Below are 20466 nucleotides of genomic sequence, written 5' to 3'. Positions count from 1 at the left end.
CCTGGGCTACATCTTAAGTCTCTTCCAAAAGAAGAAAGGGGAGGAGGAGGAAAGGGAGGAGAAAGAGAGAAAGAAAACATGCTAAAAGAGAGAAATGTACACATAGGATTATGTTTATGAGGAATACACGCAGAGACTAGGCAAATACACATGGACTGAAAGTGCTGTGGGATGTTCTGTATGTTAAATGTGTTGCTCTGGTTGGTTAATAAATAAAACACTGATTGGCCAATAGCCAGGCAGGAAGTATAGGAGGGACAAGGAGAGAGGAGAATTCTGGGAAGTGGAAGGCTGAGGCAGAGAAGACACTGCCAGCCGCCGCCATGAGAAGATGTTAAGATACTGGTAAGCCATGAGCTATGTGGCAACTTATAGATGAATAGAAATGGGTTGATTTAAGATATAAGAACAGTTAGCAAGAAGCCTGCCACGGCCATACAGTTTATAAGTAATATAAGTCTCTGTATGTATACTTGGTTGGGTCTGAGCAGCTGCAGGACTGGTGGGTGAGAGAGATTTGTCCTGACCATGGGCCAGGCAGGACCAGAAAAACTCTAGCTACAAGAAAGTATATTAGTAACTGAATAAGACTTGGGGAATAGGGTCAGTGAGGTGGATCACCATGTAAAGCAATGGTTCTCAATCTTCATAAAGCTGTGACCCTTTAATACAGTTCCTCAAGTTGTGGTGACCCCATCATAAAAATACTTTCATTGCTACTTTATAACTATAATTTCACTGTTAGAAATGATAATGTAAATATCTGAAATGCAGGATATCTGATATATGGTCCCACATGGTGAGAACCACTGATGTGAAGAAATTTGCTTCAAGCCTGATGGTGTAAGTTCAATCCTTGAGACCCACATGGTGGAAAGGAGAGAACTGACTGTGACAAGTTGACCTCTGACCTTCATATGTATACTGTTGCACATGCATGTGCACAAATACGCACATAAAAACAATAAAAATAATTTTTTAAAAGACTGGGGAATAGGTAGGGACTGCTAATAAATGTGTCATTTCTTATTTTATTTTATTTATTTATGTATTTATTTATTTTTGAGCTGAGGATCAAACCCAGGGCCTTGTGCTTGCTAGGCAAGTGCTCTACCACTGAGCTAAATCCCCAACCGCATGTAATTTCTTTAGGGGAATAAATATATTCTAAAATGAATTCTAAAACTGCACTGTAAATGATTGTGCCTTTGGTTATAAAACCTATCATTTACACACAGCAAGTGGGGGACTATGTCATATGTGGACTACAGCTCAGAAAAGCTGTTAACCAAATAAACAGATGTTAGAGAGGCTTAGAAGTCACCATTCTCAAAAGAACAGAGGATTTCCCACCTTGCCATAAGAACTGAGGGTTTCCCACCTTGCCATAAGAACTGAGGGTTTCTTCCCACCTTGCTCTTTGCTGTAGCATTGTCTCTACCTGGAGGTTTTCTGGTCCTCCTGCTCCCAATAAAATCCTGACTGGACTTGCTCAAATTTTCTCTCTCTGGAAGATATTCCTTATGGCCCCAGGCCCTACCTGAATGTGAGCAGACCTTGGTCATCCCTAGGCCTTTGCTTGTTCAGATCTTGTAGGACATCTGGCTGCTGTCTCCAGTCCAGCAGCCCCTCCTTTCTGACTCTGGCAGAACTATCCCCAACTGGAGGGAGACTCGGACCTTGCAACGCCCTCTCACCCCAAATGCTGTGTGGGTTCCTCATGGTGACACACTGAGCATGATCCTAATTCTTAGCTAAATTTACATGTAATCTGGACTGGTCACCCCCCAACACATACACCAGGTGTCTCTGGTTCCCTGAAGTCTCTGTGACCTCCTGTCACAGCAGCTAGGGACTTTGACTCAAGGGAGTTGAGACCCTCCCTCGTAATCTTTCCACTTTCTTTTTGTTTTGTTTGTTTGTTTGTTTGGTTTTTGGTTTGTTTAAATAACACGTTTCCTTGTACATTTTTAAAGCTTGTTTGTTCTTCTTTCCCTCTAGAGATGACTCTCAACTTTATTTTGAAAATGTGTCAAAGTCCTTTCCCAAGGCAGATCAGATTTTTAGTCTCTGTTGAAGGCGTGTGAAGGCAGAGGAGGTCAGGAGGCAAGATCCATGACGGTGGCCCCATTCCAGTGTCCCCGGCCCAGCACTCTGATGGCTGCCTTAGGGACACCGCGTTATTCCTTGCACTGAGACATATCTTCCCTACTAGCCACTACCTCTCTGCTAGGCAGCTTCTCCTCTGTTCTACCCACATCACTGGCCACCTTGTTAGTAACTTCTCCTGGGCCTAAGATGGCTCTTGGGCTGAGAGGCCAGAAGAACCCAGCACAGCACCACAGTGAATGCAATGGGAGCCATGGGCCACAGAAATGGACACCTTAGACCTGGCGATCTTCAGATGACAGAGCAGCAGAGATGAGGCAGGAAAGAATTGAGACTGAAATCTCTAGGGGCCATGCTACCCTGAGAGAAGAGAAGAGACAGCCCAGGTCTTGGATCTAGTCAGACCTGTAGCTCACGATACAGAGGCAAGAGTCTGTCCACTGGCTTTGAAGAACGGTGGAAAATGATGTTTTCTTACCCGTCTCATTTCTAGCCCTGCCTGAGCAGGGCTTCTTAGAGCAATCCCCTCTCTGCCCCCTCCCCAAATCTGGCAATGTCTATTCACATTTCGGTTGAGATAGCCAGTCTCTTCCAAAAGGTCCTCCTGACGGCCCCTCCCTTCCCAGAACCCCAACACCCTGCACTTCCCCATTAGAGCACTTCCTCCATCCCAAAGCTGGGGCTCCTCTCTCATTATCTGGCTCCCCCAGTGGGCTTCAAGCTTCCTAAGTGCTTTCTTCTAGCCTCTCCCCAGAGCTCCAGAGGGAGTCTGGCAGCCACCAAGTGCTCAGTATGTGTTCCCTGAGAGAAGACAAGTGCCATTTAGTAAGCCGATGCAATATGCAGAACCTAGTGCTAGCCAAACACATGCTATAGTTTACACCTCACTCAACTGCCTCAAGCAGTGGGTGTTATTCCTTTCTAGCTGAACAAGTAGCCAAGACATCAGCCAAGGGATATGAGGACTTAAGCATTTATCTATCATACCCAAAGCTCTTGCTCCCACACTCTAGACTAAATATCCCTCTCCCTGCTTGAGCTAGGGAATCCAGGTGTCTGGAGCAGGTGCCCGCCTGCCTCCACAGGAAGCCTATTCTTCTGTGGATGCTTTCATGCAGATGAGCACCAACATCCAAACCATGTCCCCAGCATCTTCAAGTGCTCCTAAGCTAGGTGCCATCATCTCAGACAAGAAAACCAAATAGGGCAGAGGAGTGCTTGGAGAGATAGCTCAGCACTTAAAAGCGCTTTCTTAGCACCCATGTCAAGCTGGTCACAGTAGCTTATGACTCCAGCTCTGAGGGATCTGATGCCCTCTTCCAGGTTCCAGAGATGCGTGCATATATGAGGCATTGTACACACAGATGTATACGTAAATAAAAATAGAAAATGGGCCTGGGAGGATGGACTCAATTTTGGTATACACAAAGGAACATTGCTGGAGGGGTTCAGCCAGGGAGGTGGTTTTGGGGTTGCAGGAATATTCTGCTGGGTGGTGAGGACTGGGGATTCTTTTTTTTTTTTTTTTTAACTAGCTCTGTAGACAGAGATCCTCCTGCCTCTGCCTCCCAAGTCCTGGAATTGGCTAGGACTGAAATTCTTGTTCCCACTTCACCAGTTACTCAATGGGCTGCTTGAATTAGATGGCCCTACATGCTCAAACCTGCCCTGACCGGGTGCAGACAGACCATTGGCTCCCTGCTACCAAATGATATTGCTGCTGCCAGGCCACCAAGGGAAGTCTTGGAGTCTTCACAGGGCTTCTTCCTTCTACTGCTCCAGCCTCCAGAAACAGCCTGACCATTTTCAGGGGCCAGAGACTCATCTCAAAGAGAACACGATCTTTGCTGCCACCCTGAGAAGTAGGTGCTACTAGCTTTCCCATTTCACAGATGCAGGAAACTGAGGCCCAGAAAACTAAAAGACTAGCCCCAAGGCCCATCAGCTCACAATGGCAGGAGAGCTTCCCTGGCAGTCCAGCACCTAATAAGATCACATCGCCCAGTCTTGTTAAATATGTTCAGGGGTCCCAGTGACCAAAAGAAACTCATTCTGATGACTGAGGCACTCACATCCCTACACCAGCACCACCCCCACCCCTGTTACCTTTCCAGCTTTGCACCCCACACCTGGACCTCTCATTCCCCATGGGGTGGGTACCGTGACCTCAGGCACCTCTCCTCCCATTCCCATCCCCAATTTCACTGAGTTCATTTACCTCTCCTGTGTGTGCATAGATGTGGAACCATCTACTGGGGCCTGAGCAGCCTCACCGGGCTGCATCCCTGAAAAGACACTCTCCCGAGCTGTAACTGCTGTGTTTGCCTGAAAGCCTCTGCCATTCTTACCACACTTTTCCAAGCCATGCCCCATGACCCTGTTCCTTTCACCCCCTTATTTTCAAGGCTCTAATCCTCCACAGCCAACAGTGCTTACCAGCGGTCCTCACTGTAGGCTTTCTCATCTATAATGACACTTTCCTAGGTGGGTGGCCTTTTCCCTAGGGAAAGTCAACTCAATTCAAGGTTCCTGGCCTGGTCTCTGCTATCTTGCCTGCTGCATGTTCCATTAACAGTCGCGTAAATGCAGTGAAGGAATTCCAGTCAGGTTTTCCATCCTTCTCTGCCTGGTGTAAGCCCTTTTGCCACCACTAGGCGTGCTAGAGAGCTCTACTGCCCAGAGAGCTGTTAACCAGCTAAGGTATGGTGGGAAAGGAACCCTGGGGTCTGGCAAACCGGCAATTCCCCAGGTTGGGATCTCTGATCCCATCTCCCCGAATAGAACACAGTGGGAGAAAAGAGCCCAAGCCTGGGCCTGGGAAAAAGTTTCAGGTCCACTAGCACAGGTGTTGAGCTTAACAAACAGACTACTTCCTTTCTTTGGACCCAGCTCTCAACTCTAAGTGAGGCATCCAGTGTCATCCAAAGGCCCTTTGAGATACAGGTTTAGCAGTTTTGGGCAAATTTCTGCTGCTGCTGGACATGAAACGGATCCTGTCTCTCTGCCTCAGGTCAGGAAGGAAGAATAGGCTGCTGTAGTCACAGGAGGTTGGGCCCCCGCCAGACTACCCTGTGGGCAGTACAATCCTATCTATCCTCCTCCAACAGCATTCACTTCCACCAGGTACTTAACCCACGCCCTGACATCACCTGCAAAGCATGGCCGGGGGAAGGCTCCACATTCTTCAGGTGCTGATGCCCAGCCCAGAATCCAGAGAGCTGCTCCTGGGGGTTCGGGTGGGGTGGAATTGCCCCCACCTGTCAAAACAAACATGCCCAACTTGGCCTGCCACACAGACAGGCACCCTGGGAGAAGTCAACATGCCCCCTTTATGTCCTAGTAGATTCTGCTAGCGATGCCTATCGTGGTACCTGGTCCTCCAAGGGGGAACCCATGTTTCCTGGGACCAGGACAGCACGCCTGGTGGTTGAGACAGGATGGAGGCAACCTCAGGAACTAGGCAGTAAAGTGCAAAATACAAGGGCAAAGCTCATCAGTCCTTTTGGGGGCCTCCCTTTCTTATCTGTAAGTGGGCACAAGCCTAGCAGGTCAGAGAGATAGTCCACCATTGGGGAGCACAGTGCCCAGAGAGGCTGCAGCCCATTGGCTATGTTCATTTGCTCTGAGGTGGTAGCTCTGAGTCCTCTCTGGGTGTTCAGCCTGACTCCCCATTCAATCCCCTGAGTTCATGAAGAGCACGCCCTAGCTCAAACCATCATCCCCATGCTCTCATCTCCTGCTTCCCTGCCCTGCCCTGTTTATCCCCCACCTTCACAATGTTGGGGCCACAGGGGATCTCAGGGGTCATTTAGTCAGCCATGTTGCACGGAAGCCCAGAGAGGTCAAGAAGCTGCCAAAGTCACAGAACAAGGGGCAGAGCTCAAATGTAGTGAGTCCCCGGGTGCCTCATGTGGCCTGCCTGCCGCTGGGTGAGGCAGAGGCCCAGCTGGGCTTGTGCTATAAGGACAAGAAAACTTCATGAGCAATCCAAGCCCAACCCCAAATTGGTCAGGGACTTCTGGGCAACCTGAGAAAGCAGAACTAATCATGGCAACTCTGACCCACAAGCCTCCAGTGTAGCCAATGCCCAATGCCCATTCTGTCTGCTGTTCAAAGACTTCCTGGGCCCCTAGCCCCACTGCCAGCTCAGCATCTACTTCATCCCACTGCCTCCTCTGCCCAGACCAGCAGTTTATTCTGCCAGGCACCCCCATTCTAATAGCTGCCCAAGCTCAACACCCACACAGTCTGTGACCCATCTCTCCAACACACCACCAGTTCCCACCCAAGGGCCTGTGTAATCATCACACAGGCCTCTGGCAGAGCACCACCAGGACAATGATCATCACTTCCTTATGTATCCTGCCCACACTACCCCAGGAGGAAAGTCAGGCCTTTGCCTCTTATAGGCATCGCCAAGAGTAACCAGCCTCCTAGTAGGTGTTCAGTTATTGGTTACAAGCAAGCAAATGAATAAACCAACAGTTACCCAGTACTTCTCACACTGCCCATTTTCAGAGAATCGGCACAGATAATGGCTAACAGTACAGGCCTTGGAATCTGGGCTCATGTGCCATTCTGCCGTGAACAGCAGCCTGACATTGGGCAAGCCACCTAACTTCTCTCAGCTACCAATTTGGGATAATAATGAAAGCCATCTCTAGAGCAGAGGTTTCTCAATGTCCCTAATGTTGCGACCCTTTAATACAGTTTTTCATGGTATGGTGACCCCCAATCATAAAAGTTATTCTCATTGCTACTTGACAACTGTAGTTTTGCTACTGTTGTGAATTGTAATATAGATATCTGTGTCTTCTGATGGTCTTAGACGACCCCTGCGAAAGGATCATTCAACCGCCAAAGGAGTCATGACCCACAGGTCGTGAATGGCTGCTTTCTAGGAGGGTCAAACATGATGCCCAAGGTGCCCACGGCCATTATCCTCAGCCCTGTGACCATCTGGTTGATTCTCTCCCTCTTAGATGGAGGACATGATCATCTGCCATCCTTCCAGGTACCACTCAAGTCCTCTCTCTCCCAGGAGTCATCACCCAAATCTGCAGCCCAGCCTTTCCCCCCGTCCAGGTCATCTCCCCTGAGAGCCATCTCCACCAGCAGTGCCACTGTGCCCAAGCATTCTGGGAGCAAGTCCCCTATTGCTATTATTGTTTGGTTTTGCTTTTTTGAGGCAGGACCTCGCTCTGTAGACGAAGCTAGCCTAGAACACTCAGTGATCCTGCCTCAGCCTGCTGCACACTAAGCATGACAGGGATGAGCCATCGTGCTTGTCTCCCTGTTAATGAGTCTTGCTTCCCCCACTGCATTAATAAAGAGATAACATACCTTCCCAATGTTCCTCATAGCATCTAGCCAGCAAGCATGGAGAATGTACAGAAAAACAACTCACAGCACTTAACTGTTTGAGGCAGCATGCTCAGCTCACTTGATCTCCACCATATGAAGCTAATCCTGCCAGGATGCAGGCCACACAGATGAAGAAACCAAGGCAAAAGAGATCAAGGGTTTACCCAAGGTGTCTCAGCCAAGTGGGGGCTGGAGCTGAGCCTACACCCTGTGTGCTTCTTACTCCTTAGATGCCTCTCTTCCTCTAATTGATGCAACCATGTCCTTGGGAGCACCCCAGCCTGCCAGCAGAGTGGGCATTTCCAGTTGGTTCTGGTGTCTCAGTCAGTGTGCCACCCCAGTTCCCTGCTTTTCCCAGAAGAGCCACCACTGTGGCTTAGGGAAGGGCCTAACTCAGCTGCCCTTAGATTTGCCAAGCCGCAACCTCCACCCACTCACCAGCAGAGGGGCCACCCAGTGGCTCTGACCTCTTGTCCTCTGTTGAGAAAGGCAGGAAAGATCACTGCCTATTCTATCTCCGCTCTGCTGGGGAGGAAGAGAGGTAAAGATTCACTACTGCTATGGAGACCTGGTTGGTAGTCCTCTGGCCTATGCCTCCAAGTGCCGGGATAACAGGTCCACTACCACACCAGACTAACTCTACTCAAGGCCATGCAAGCTAGGAACACATGACAACCAACACTCGTCCGGGCTCTCTGTATTTATTCCTCATCAGATCTGTAGAGCCACTAGATGAGGTCAGACTGGCTACTGCCCCTGTCTAAGCAATGAGGAATCTGACCCGAGTGCCAATACACTGAGTTCCATGCTGTTTGGGCACCCCCTATGATTCAGGGCCAGTTCCTTCTCAGAATTCCCTGGGGACCATATTAAGATGGCCAGAGTAATTAACCTCTACTCCAGGAGTGGGGCTCACAGTCAGTGTTGTAAAACAAGCTCTGCAAAAAGCTACAGCGACTCTTTGTGAGGGAGTGCTCAGCATTTGTCACCGGGGGTGACTCTGGCATCAGGCAGACTCGGATTTATGCTCCGTTTCTGCCCTATGCTAACTGCAACCTTAGCAGGCCACTCCCTTATGTGAGCTTTCGCTGGTTCATCAGCCAAATGGGAAAATTAATATGGTTAGGTTAGGCTTTTTTGTTTGTTTGTTTTCAAGACAGGAGTTCTCTGTGTAACCCTGGCTGTCCCAGAGCCTCAAACTCGGAGATCCACCTGCCTCTGCTTCCTGAGTGCTGGGATTAAAGGTGTGCGCCACCATTCCCATGACAGTGAAGGAGGCACAGTGAAGTCCTAGGAGCTTCCCAGTAACCTCTCTTTTCTATGGTGTATGGATAACATGAGAGACACATGCAGAGAACTAGAAAAGAACCTCATATGGTATCACCATTCCCTCCAGCTGTGCTCGGTATCAAACCTGGGAACTCGCGCACGCAGAGCAAGCATTCCCCAGTGAACTCCGTATCTCCAGTCCTATTACCATTGGTATGTCACCACTCTTTTACGTAAAGTAAGTGCTCAGTGACTGCCAGCGCCATTATTCCCCATCACGGCTACCACCGTACAGCTGAATTCGGCACTGTCTTGCTCATGAGTACCTTTGTTTACCCTGTCTCAGGGAATTCGATAGGAATTCTGTGATAGTTAAACAGGGCTGTTTACCAAAAATTGAAACTTAAATAAATTGAGTTAAAAACCAGAAATAATTAAGACTCACAATTTATCTTTTATAGCACTATAATTGAGCACTGTCTGGTGTTTCAGGCACTCCTTCCTTTTGTATGTGTCTACCCCGTGGCAGGAAGAGACAGCAGTATGCCACTGAAATTGGCCACAGAGCATATATTTACCACAAAAACTGAAACTACAAGTCAGCCCTCAGCTTTTCTTCTTCTTCCTCCTCTTCCTCTTCCTCCTTCTTCCCCTCCTCCCCCTCCTCCTTCTTTTCTTCTTCTCAAATAGATTTGTTTATTTTATGGGCATTTGCCTGCTTGACCGTGTACCACGGCTTACAGTGCCCACAGTAGACAGAAGAGAGCGACGGGTGCCCTGGGACTGGAGTTAAAGATGTGGGTGCTGGGAAGCAAGCCCAGGTCCTCTAGTGCTCTCAATTGCTAAGTCATGTCTCCATCTCAATCTACTGCCTTATTTTTTTACTCTAGATTATTAAAAGTCATGAAAATTGCTTAATAATTCGCTCAAACATAAGAGGATACCATGTCTATAGGAACTGCTTTGTGAACAGTACAGAAAATCAACTATTCTTCTGATAGCCAAAAATTAATGTCTAAATTCAGCAGAAAAATTGCTCAGGTCATTTGCTAAATAAGTAAATTTCCCTGATTTGTCTCATTTTCACCTCACTTAATGTAGACAGTACCAACTTACACTCCTGTCAAACTGTATTCATTTGCTGGCTACAACCATGTACAAAAGTGTGGAAAGAACCAAGGGAATGCTATTATTTACATGAAAATCAATCTGCTGCTATCTGGAATTTATAATAAAAATTATATATTTATTTCATTTGTAAAGTGTGTGCCATAAACCTTCACAAAGTGACAGTAAATGTATATATGTATTGAAATACATGTATGTGTATAGTAATTGTGGATATACATACATTTCCCTAGAGAAGTCAATGTCAGAAAAAACCTCCTGTATAGGGCCGAGTGTGGTGGCTCATCTATGTCATCCTAACCCTTGGAGGCAGAGGCAGAAGGATCACTGGGAGTTTAAGGTCATCCAATATGATACCGTCTCAGAAAGAGAGACAGACAGGGAGAGAAAGATGGGGAAGGAGGAGGAGGAGGAAAAAGGAAGGAAGGAAGGAAGGAAGGAAGGGAGGGAGGGAGGGAGGGAGGGAGGGAGGGAGGGAGGAAGGAAGGAAGGAAGGAAGGAAGGAAGGAAGGAAGGAAGGAAACACCTAAAACCAAACCCAAACACACAAAAAAAACACTGCAGAATCTCAGAAGAGCAGGCTAGTGCTAGAGTTTTCCAGACAAGGCAACTGAGGTATATATAATAAAGTTAGGCAAGTTATTCAAGGCCACAGGACTAATGTGTAGCCAGGTTTAGTCCAGGTCTTCCTGCTTCTCCCACTCTCCTTAGCTGCTTCTAGAATCAAGAGTCTTCTATTCCTACTGAGATCTGCTGCTGTGATGGGACTTCAAAGAAACATGTGAGGCTGGGCTCAGGTAGAGGGCAGCACACAGCTGGGGGGAGCCAGACACCTCCGAGCCTCCTAACAGGACAGGAAAAGAACTGGGCACAGAAGAGGGGACAACATTTTTGCTCAACTGAAAAATGGGGAACATGTTGGCCCTAGCAGACTGAAGAACACAGTTCCTTTCTCTCTCTGCATTCCTGTACCTATAACCCATGACCAGTTACTCACTCTCCAATGCATGCACACTCTATACCAACTAGTAATGTACGGCTTTTACATGAGACTAAAATCTTAGAAAAAGAAAACGATGTAACCAGATAGAAAATTAACCCTGTAAAGAATAAGATTAGAAGCCAGGGATGGTGGCACATGCTCATCACTGGGGAGGCATAGGCAGGAGGACCGAGTATATGTAGTCTTCTTTGGTTATACAGCAAGTTTGAAGCTGGCCTGGCCTACATGAGAGCCTGTCTCAGAAAAACAAAAAGTGTGTAGCCCAGCCCAGCCCCTGGATTAACTGCATGAATAGCGAGTGCCGTTCTGTCATCTGACACTTGTGTGATCCTGGGCATGTTACTTAATCTCTCTGAATCTCAACTGTTTGGTGTGTAAAAACATGACATCACCTTCTGCTGCCATGAGGAAAAAGGTGTAAGCATGCTGCGTTCTAGAAAGTACAATGTCTTTCAAGTGTTACCATTATCACCCTAAGGGAAGCTTGACCAGCAGTCTCTATTACACCATGACCATAAAAACAGCACTGAGGATGACTCTGGGCATAAAGGAGCTTGGAAGCTTGGGTTTTGGGGGAGTCCTTGCTCTGGAGTTTACCCTCTTACTAGTGTTCATAATAATTAAAAAGCCTCCTCAGAGTTTTGAGCTTCTGGATTACATACAATTTTAGTCATTTCTCATGATTCACTGTTTCTGCTTAATATATCATCAGTCTGCACACACACACACACACACACACACACACACACCATTTATTTCAGAGTTCTCAGGCTGGATTTGGTTGATGGAAAGGCTCGGGAGAGAAACCACACCAAGACCGCATATAAACGCCTTCTAGAAGTTGTTATTTGTACTGAGACCATGTACAAAGGTGAGGTTACTAAGGCCCATTTCCTGGTGACCTGACCTATGGATAGCCTGGCTGATGGTTGCTGATACCAACAGGCCGTCAGCCACGTCCCTCCCAACAGGGGAACACCTCTTACCCTTCCACTCCAGCCTACCAAATCTGTGTCCAGTTACAACATGTGCCAAAATGGTCTCCACTCTGCCTGAGGCAGAGAGCTCCCTCCTTGGAAGTGGGCATGGTTAGTAAAGACCTATTAGGTTTTATTTCAAATAGCCTCTTCACCAAGCCTCAAGGTGTCCATCTCCCTGAAGACATTAGGCTCCTAGAAGGTAGGGGCTGTGTCACACTGTTTAATTGCTTTCACCCTGGATTATAGTAGGTCCTCAATAAACGTGCATATTGGTGAACTAACTGCTGGGTGCTGAACATTCATGAGTACACTTGCTTGTCACTAAGGCATTCATTCATTCATTTGCTCCTTCATTTATTCAGCACCCAGTGACTCATACTATGCCAGGCACCATGCCACAGAAAGTGATTCATAAAGATCAGTGCTCCCAGAGAGCCCTGCACCTTGCCTGGGCCAAACAGCAGAGCTGGCCCTGGTGATATGAGTGTGGGTGACCCAGATCTGAGGACTCGAGAGCAGGAGAACTGGCCCCCACTCCTTGCTGCAGGCTGCAGTGGGTGAGCTAGCTGAGGCAGTGATGGAGAGCTCACCTGGGTAGTGCCTATGAGGGAAAGCTGGCAGGCTGACCAACCCAGCTACCACCCAGGCCCAGAACCACCCACTCATAAGTGGGCCCACCCCATTATCCACCTCATCTATGAACTGTTAGAGCATGTGAACGGGATGAACCTGTAAGTCCAAAACGGCAAGATCTTTACAACACAGCACAACAGCGGGAAATCCACGAGGAACCCCAGTGAGAGCCCAGTATTGGTGATGAAGCAGAAACGAGAGGCCTCGAACCAGACCAATGACTCATGGCAGTGAGCACTTGCAAGTAAGGATAAATGGACTAAAGGGTAAACGGTATGACTCAACAGCTTCCATGACAGAGTCTTCTTTCTTTCTTTGATTGGTTGATTGGTTGGTTGGTTTTGTTTCATTGTTTTGTTTGGTTTTTGGTTTTTCTTTTAAATATAGTTTTTATTTGAGGGAGAGGTTGCAAGGGTAGAGAGTGGATGTGAGGGGGCGGGGAGATAGGTGGGATCAGAATGCTTGATGTGAAATCCACAGAGAACCAATAAAAGTTTAAAAATAAGAAGATCAACGCTCCCTGCAGAAGTTTGTACATTGGGAAAAGAAGAAAAGGGGTTGGTTAATTCTCAGTTATACTTTTGGCAAATAGCAGGGGCTTTCCAGAGGAAAGCAAATTCCTGCTGTGGTCTTAGAGGGTGAGCAGAAAGGCCCTGGGAAGGGACAAGGAAGAGTAGAGAGGTTGCAACACACATTCACAGTCTCTAGAATTGCCTGGAAGACGGGCCTGTGGACATGTATGTGGAGGATTATCTTCATGTTTGTTGTTGTTGTTTTGTTTCTTTTTTGTTTTGTTTTATTTTCGAGACAGGGTTTCTCTGTGTAGTTTTGGAGCCTGTCTTGGATCTAGCTCTGTAGATCAGGCTGGCCTCGAACTCACAGAGATCCTCCTGCCTCTGCCTCCCAAGTGCTGGGATTAAAGGCGAGCACCACAGCCACCAGCTTATCTTCATGTTAATGGGCGTGGAAAGACCTCTATTTATCGTGGGTGGGACCCTTCCTGAAAAGGGGATCCAGGACTCTATAAAATGGAGAAAATCAGCTAAGCATGAGCACGGGTTCATTCCCTCTCTGCTTCCTGACTATGCTTCCTGACTATCTTCAAGACCCAGCTGCTTCAAGCTCCTTCATGGTGGACCAGTCTTTAGCTGTGAGCGGAAATAAACCCTTTCTCCCTCAGTTGCTTTTAAGACAGCTTCCCAGGAGGTCATTCATATCACAAAGGCAGCCAGACAGCTGACTCTCCTCAGCCATGGCTCCTTGAGCTGGAAAGAAGTAACGGATGAAGCATGGAGATGTCATGGTGGCTGTATTCTAGGGAGGCCAGGCTTTCTTCTTGAGAAGTAAAAAAAAAAAAAAAAAAAAAACCCACAAAGCACAGGCAAGTGTGTGTGTGTGTGGTGGTGGTGGTGGGGGAACAGAAGCTCTTCACAGAAAAGGAAAACTAAGAGGAATATGTGAATTTTAGATGGTAGGAAGCAACATGGAAGCAAGAAACCTCTTCTAGGCTAACAGCTGGCTGTATCCCCCGAAACTAGTGGAAAATTCCAGTCCAATGGCACACAAAGCTACATTCTAGGTACGGGAGGTGTCTCCCAACCATGAGGAAAATCTGTTTGTGGTCCTGCTGCACATCATTCCCCCAAGTTGCCTATTTGGGCCTAAGCCAAGGTACCCATGAGAAGCGGGGATCAGAAAGTTCAGAGTCTGTATACCCCGAGGATGCACGGCCATGAGTGGACTTAGCTTAGCAGCATCCTTTCCCTATATGTCCTTTCCCAGGGTAAACTCAGGCTGTCTCTAGGCCATGGAAAATGTCCAGGCTGAGCCTGAGAGCTAGAAATAGCCCCATCAGCCACCCCACAACAGCAAGTCTCAGGGCAGTGTAAGCACCGCATTACCAGAGTTTGTTCTTCTAGTCTAGCAGAGCCCAAAAAGCATTGTAATAAGAGTGTTGTTTTCTTTTCCACTCTTCTGGGAAGGGAGATAACAATAACAGCATGCAACACACATCTGTATGCATCACTTCACACTGCTTCCCTCTTACGTCAACTCTGCCAGGTAGGTGGGACTCTCTGCAACAGGGCTGAAAAACCAAGGTTCAGGTGCCTTCCAGGGTATGGCGGAATGAGGTATAAAGTCCAATACGGCTGACTCCAACCCAGGCTCCCCTTCACCACAGCAAACCATCCCACTCCATCAGCCTTTAGACAAGAGGAGCCCATCTGGAGGCAGTTTCCAGGAGCCAGTAAAGACCCAAGAAAATAAGTTAACATCACACGGTGTTACCAGGAAAGAGACACAGATGAGATGCAATCCAGGTAGACCATTACCTGCCTGCTCTATCACCTCTCCGCTATTCAAAAGCTTGCCCAGTCCCACCCTCCGCTGGGCCCTGGTTTTTATTTTTATTTGGTGACAACCGAGGGGACTCTGTAAGACATCTTCAGTAGAAGGAATTCAAAATACTGTGACAACTGGCATCAGGGGGGGCATGCTAGAATAAGAACTGGGACAGGGCTCCATGCGTGGGAACTGAACCCGCCCCCTGGGGCGGCTGCCGTAAGACTGCACATGCCATATTCTCTCTGGGTCAGTCCCTCAAACCATAACTTGGTGTCACTGTAGCTGTGGCCTCACTCTAACCTTCACATGAAACTAGGCACCTAAGCAATTCTGAGGTTGACCCCTGAATTACTGCATACCTCATCTAATTACTGCTGGGCCCCAGCTGCCCAGCTGTCTGCATTCCATCCACCTTCCCAGACAGAAGGAATCAAGCTGAAATAGATGCCCACTAACCTGGCCCCCTTCACCTCTCAGTGTAAAGGGCAAGGGGCAAAGGGTAAAGGGCACCTCTCGGCTCACCTTCAGCATCTCTCAACTCCTCCTGCCCTCTTCCCAGGCTCTTCTCCAGTCATGAACATACTCCCTTTTTCTGTATTTCATTGAATGCATTGTGCTGTTACTGTGATCATAGACACATGGACACGGTCCTTTCCCTCTCCAAAGCCCTGTGGATTCTTTAGAAAATTCAAATGCCAGGTTTTTCGGGTATCCCTCTCTGATCACTTCAGGATGAGTCAGAGGTCTGCCCTTCAGTCTCCCAGCTCCCCAGGGCTTCCCTCTGTCACACTCTTAGAATGATGGATCTTTTTTATCTGTCTCCTGTATCGGTCTCCTTCGAGAGGAGGAGCAAAGCCCAGTTCACAAAAGAGCACGAGGCTTTCTGCAGAGGACACTGATCAGACAGCCAGGTGTGGTGGTGCATCTGAGTAAGCCCAGCACCTGAGAAGCAGGGGCAGGAGAATCCAGAGTTCAAGGCCAGCCTGGGCTACATAAGACCATGACTCAAAAGCAAATTAAGAAGTCATGACAACTAACAGCAGATGGTGTTCTCCCAGAAACAGGAGTCTGCACGTGAGTTGAGGGACTTCATGAGTCAGCTCCCTGCAGAGACCCATCAGTGAGTGAGCCTGAGCTCACTCAGAGAGTCAATCCTTCTGCCTCAGCCACAGTCATACTCTATGCAGTTCTATGCGGTCACGATGAACTTTCCCGACCCTGAACACCAGTTACCACAAATGATCACTGGGGCCTGAAAGCAATCTTAGGGCTCTAGTTTGGGGTGAGGCAGGAGCAGGCATCCAGTGGTCCTTGGGCTCCAAGATCTATAATCTCTGCTGAGGAGACAGAAGGCCACGCTGTGCTGGGTCTAGAGTGTCAGCCAACCTCAGCAGTTCTGCCAATCCTGCTTGTCCTGCCCACTCATGACTTAGCTCTTCCTTGTCAATCAGTTTCCTCTTGTGAAATGGGTTTTGCTTCAAGTTTCTCCTGGCTGGCTTTGTTTTGTTTTTAACTATGCCTCATCTACTCTCTGGAAGTGATACAGTGTTTCTAGTTGATCAAAGGGCATCTTGTGTCAGCCCCCAAGTGCTGAAAGGAAAAGAGAACTGAGGTGGATACTTGCAACAAGCTATTCCCCTCTCCCACCACCTCCAAGGTCAGGGTTAGGGGTTGAAGGTGATGAGCGGGCCTGTGACCCTTCCTATGGATGACAAGGGGACAGGGTCCCTTCTCCCTAAACACTTCTTTTGTTTTATTCCCCTTACTGACCTTGAGATCAAAGTGGGCAATTTTCTTTGTGTGAAGGTAGTTCACCCCATCCAGGATCTGCTTAATGAAGCTGGTGGCCTCCTCCTCACTTAACGACTCCTTCTGGGCCAGGAAATCGAACAGTTCTCCTCCGGACACTCTGGAAGACACCCATGGGGAGGGCCAGGCCCAGTTAGTTTTGCATGTCATGAGGTCTGGGTGATGGATGCAGGGCCTACACCCACCTCAGATTCTCTGGAAAATAGAATCCCCCTTGCCCTGCCTGGAGCTAACCTGGGTCTAAGCAGCATCAAATATTGGCTTTGCTTCTGTATGCTTTCTGTTGAACCTCAGAGTCAAGAACCACTCCCAGCATGTTCCCAGCAAAAAAAAAAAAAAAAAAAAAAAAAAAAAAAATCCGCTAGTGCTCTAGGCCCAGGGCCCTCATTCCTCCGGACATTACCCTTTCTCTGTAAAGAGCAAGCTGTGCTCTGCCCTGAATTACATCTTAGATAGAGCAGCAGTTCATCCGCAGGCCCTCCATTTTAGGTATCAGTACTAAGGTACAATGACGTGGCAGCGTCTAGCTAGTGAGTTAGTTGGTGAGGGTGGGGCATGCAGGCGGAAGTCAGAGGACAACTTGCTGAAAGCAGTCCTCTACCCCAACCGTGTTTGTTCCAGGGATTGAACTTGGGCTGTCAGGCTCGGCAGCAAGCCCCTTTACCTGCTGAACCATCTTCCCAGCCCATGACTTGGTATCTTGTTTGTCCATATGAACAAATACCCTTTGCCCGGTACACCCCGAAGGCAGACAGTGGTGAGTGAATTATCTGGGTTAATAAAAATTATCTCGAGAATTCATTGCACCCATCATCAGACCAATGAATGACACACTCCCCTCACCCCAGATTTATAAATGGAGGAACCACAGACTGCAGCATGGCACACCATCCCATCACCATCAGGGACCCCTCCAATGTGCCTTTGCCCTATAGATCACCAAGTAACAAATTCTAACTGTCCTGGACTCAAGTAAGCATGACTTCCCCTGCTCTTGGACTGCCACTGGAAGCTATCCAGACCCAGTGTCTGATCTCTGGGAGTATTTTGTTTGTACTATCCCTTTACATGTCGTTCCGGATGTGTGTATGTTTGTGTACACATGCATGTAGGAGCAAGAGGTTGATGTCAAGTGTCTGTCTCAAGTGTTCTCTGCCTTATATTTTAGGACAAGGTCTCTCATGGATTCAGCTAGACTTGAGGCCAGTAAGCTCTTTCCATCTCTTCTTCCCTAGTGATTAGAGATGTGGAGCTGTGTGGATTAAAACCTAGGTCTTCACGATTATACAGCAAACATGTTACCCACCGAGCCACGCCCATAGTCCCAGCATAGCTCTGCACTGTCTTTTAAAATCCTACAGTTTAGCCAGGCTTGGTGGCACATACCTTTAATCCCAGAACTTAGGAGGTGGAGGCAGGCAGACCTCTAAGTGTTCCAAGACAGCCAGAGCTACATAGAAGGATCCTATATAGCATGTTTTTCTTTGCTTAGCTCTTCTGTAACTTACAAATATTATGTGAAGTGTGGTGTGTGTGATAATTAAAATTACACACCCCCAGTCTCAAGGACTTGAAGGACAAAAGCAGGAGGACTGTCCCAAACTTGAGGCCTGCCCAGTCTATACAGCCACTTCCAGCCTACCCAGGGATACAGAGTAAGACTCTCACTCAAAAAGGATATGAACGAAATGAAGCAAAGGTAAATGGGATGAAATAAAGAACTTGCAATTGCTGAGGTCATAACTGGTAGGTTTGGGCTAGCAGTCCCTCAGTCTTCTTTCTGTCTCTACCCCCACAGCTGCCATAAAAGAAACGACAGGTGCCCTGCCATGGCTGTATGTGAGCCTATGGTCCTCACTTCCCCAAGAGAAACTTTATATTCAGGGGCTGCAGCCAGCACAACCCATGTGACAGACACACATAGTAACTGAAGGACCAAATCCTTGCCCTTCCCCTACCTCCTGGGAATCGGTGACAGCCTGGTCGCAAGCATGTACTATGGGCTACTTCTCAACTACATAGGATGGGATCATTCTGTCCCCTCTGGAACCTACAAAAGAGATCACTTAGCCCTGGGGGCCTAAACTCTCTTCAAAACCCTTGGCATGCCTACCTGTCTATCTATGGCATTAATAATTCTTCCAATAAATCTCCTACCCAAAAGGACAATCTGTCCAGTGTTTCCCTTGGTACTGGGAAACTTTGTTTTCTAGTATATTTTGTGAGTGATTTTATATATATATTTGTTGTTGTTGTTGTTGTTGTTTAGAGACAGGGTTTCTCTGTGTAGCCCTGGCTGTCCTGGGACTCTCTCTGTAGACCAGGCTGGCCTCAAACTCACAAAGATCTGCCTGTCCCTGCCTCCCGAGTGCTGGGATTAAAGGCGTGCGCCACCGTTTAGATCAAGGTTCTTTAAGAGGTTGGCTGGCTCCCAGACTAACTCCTGCCCCTTGACTACAGGATATCCAGGTACCTGTGTTTCCCATGAACCCCAGAAACCTTTTAGTTGTCCAGGAAGACCACTATCTAAGAAGCAAGTTCTCCCCAGACAAGTCTCCTGGTGTCTTGATCGTGAATTTCCCAGCCTTGAGAAGTCTAAGAAATAAATTTCTGTTTCGATAAGCCACCCAGTTTATGGTATTTTGTTATATAGCTAATTGAAGACCCTAACATAGGATGTTTGTATTGAGTAGGCAGAGGCAGGTGGATCTCTGTGAGTTAAAGGCCAGCCTGGTCTACAGAGCTAGTACAGGACAGGCTCCAAAGCTACACAGAGAAACCCTGTCTCGAAAAACCAAAAAAACAGCAGAGAAATTTCACTGAATTTTTGTTGTTTTAACTTCAACACAGTGTCTGTGCCTTAATCTACTGTTCTCTCAGTCACTAACTGCAACTCGGAAGTTAAGGCCTGCTTCTCTAGCAGCAGCCTGCCCACTCAGGCCGCAGTCTAGTGAGAATTCTGCTGCTGCAGGCACTGACTTTGTCACTGCTGCTAAAAGTAGCTTTAACTAAATTTTTTATCGTTCTAATCAGGAATAAAGCTCGAGATTCAAGCCAGGGGGTGGTAGTGCACGCCTTTAATCCCAGAACTTGGGAGGCTGAGCCAGGAAGATCTCTATGAGTTCAAAGCCAGCCTGGTCTACAGAGCGAGACCTAGGACAGGCACCAAAACAACACAGAGAAACCCTATCTCGAAAAAACAAACAAACAAACAAACAAAAACCCACAAAAACTCTAGATTCAAAGGCTGGGATGAAAACCTGTGAGCTCTGAAAGGCTGAGTAGTTACTAGCTCATTTTCTCTCCTTCCTGGCATCAACGGAAGACCCCTGCTTCCACTTGGCCAAACCAGAAAAAGCCGTGCCACTCCAAATCCCTCCCTTCTACTTCCTGTGTGTGTCTCTCTCTCCCGGATGCCCTCTGAGGCTCTATGATTACTTTCTGTCAGCTAGTTGCTAATAAAGCCTCCTGACCCAAGGTTAATTTTATTTAGTTAACGCAAATGCAAACTTGGGGTTTACAGTGTGACTGAATATTCCCCCAACAAATTTTGTTTATGTGCTAGTATCTATGGAAGGTCGAACTTGTGAGTGATGAGATTGGATATCTGGCTGAGAAAATGTCTAGGCATCATGCTGATTAAGTGGTCTGGTTTCTCTTGACACAGTGAAATGTAAAAGAAGAGGATAATCTTTTTGTTTTTGTTTTTGTTTTTTTGAGACAGGGTTTCTCTGTGTAGCTTTGCACCTTTTCTGGATCTTGCTCTGTAGACCAGGCTGGCCTCAAACTCACAAAGATCCACCTGCCTCTGCCTCCTGAGTGCTG

The 20466-nt window shown here is 47.7% G+C and overlaps 1 protein-coding gene across 1 annotated transcript in view; it reads right to left on the bottom strand.

Moving 5' to 3' along the window:
• Positions 1-20466, bottom strand: part of Dapk2 (death associated protein kinase 2) — a 128960-nt gene that overhangs the window by 29500 nt on the left and 78994 nt on the right. Inside the window, exon 5 of the mRNA XM_036193623.1 lies at positions 16603-16741. Within this exon, the coding sequence (XP_036049516.1) occupies positions 16603-16741 (139 nt within the window). The remainder of the gene's footprint in view (positions 1-16602; positions 16742-20466) is intronic.

The sequence above is a fragment of the Onychomys torridus genome, chromosome 7 (assembly GCF_903995425.1).
Source record: "Onychomys torridus chromosome 7, mOncTor1.1, whole genome shotgun sequence".
Lineage (NCBI taxonomy): Eukaryota > Metazoa > Chordata > Mammalia > Rodentia > Cricetidae > Onychomys > Onychomys torridus.
Note: the sequence above shows the minus strand (reverse complement) of the source record. Positions and strands in the feature narration are given on the sequence as shown.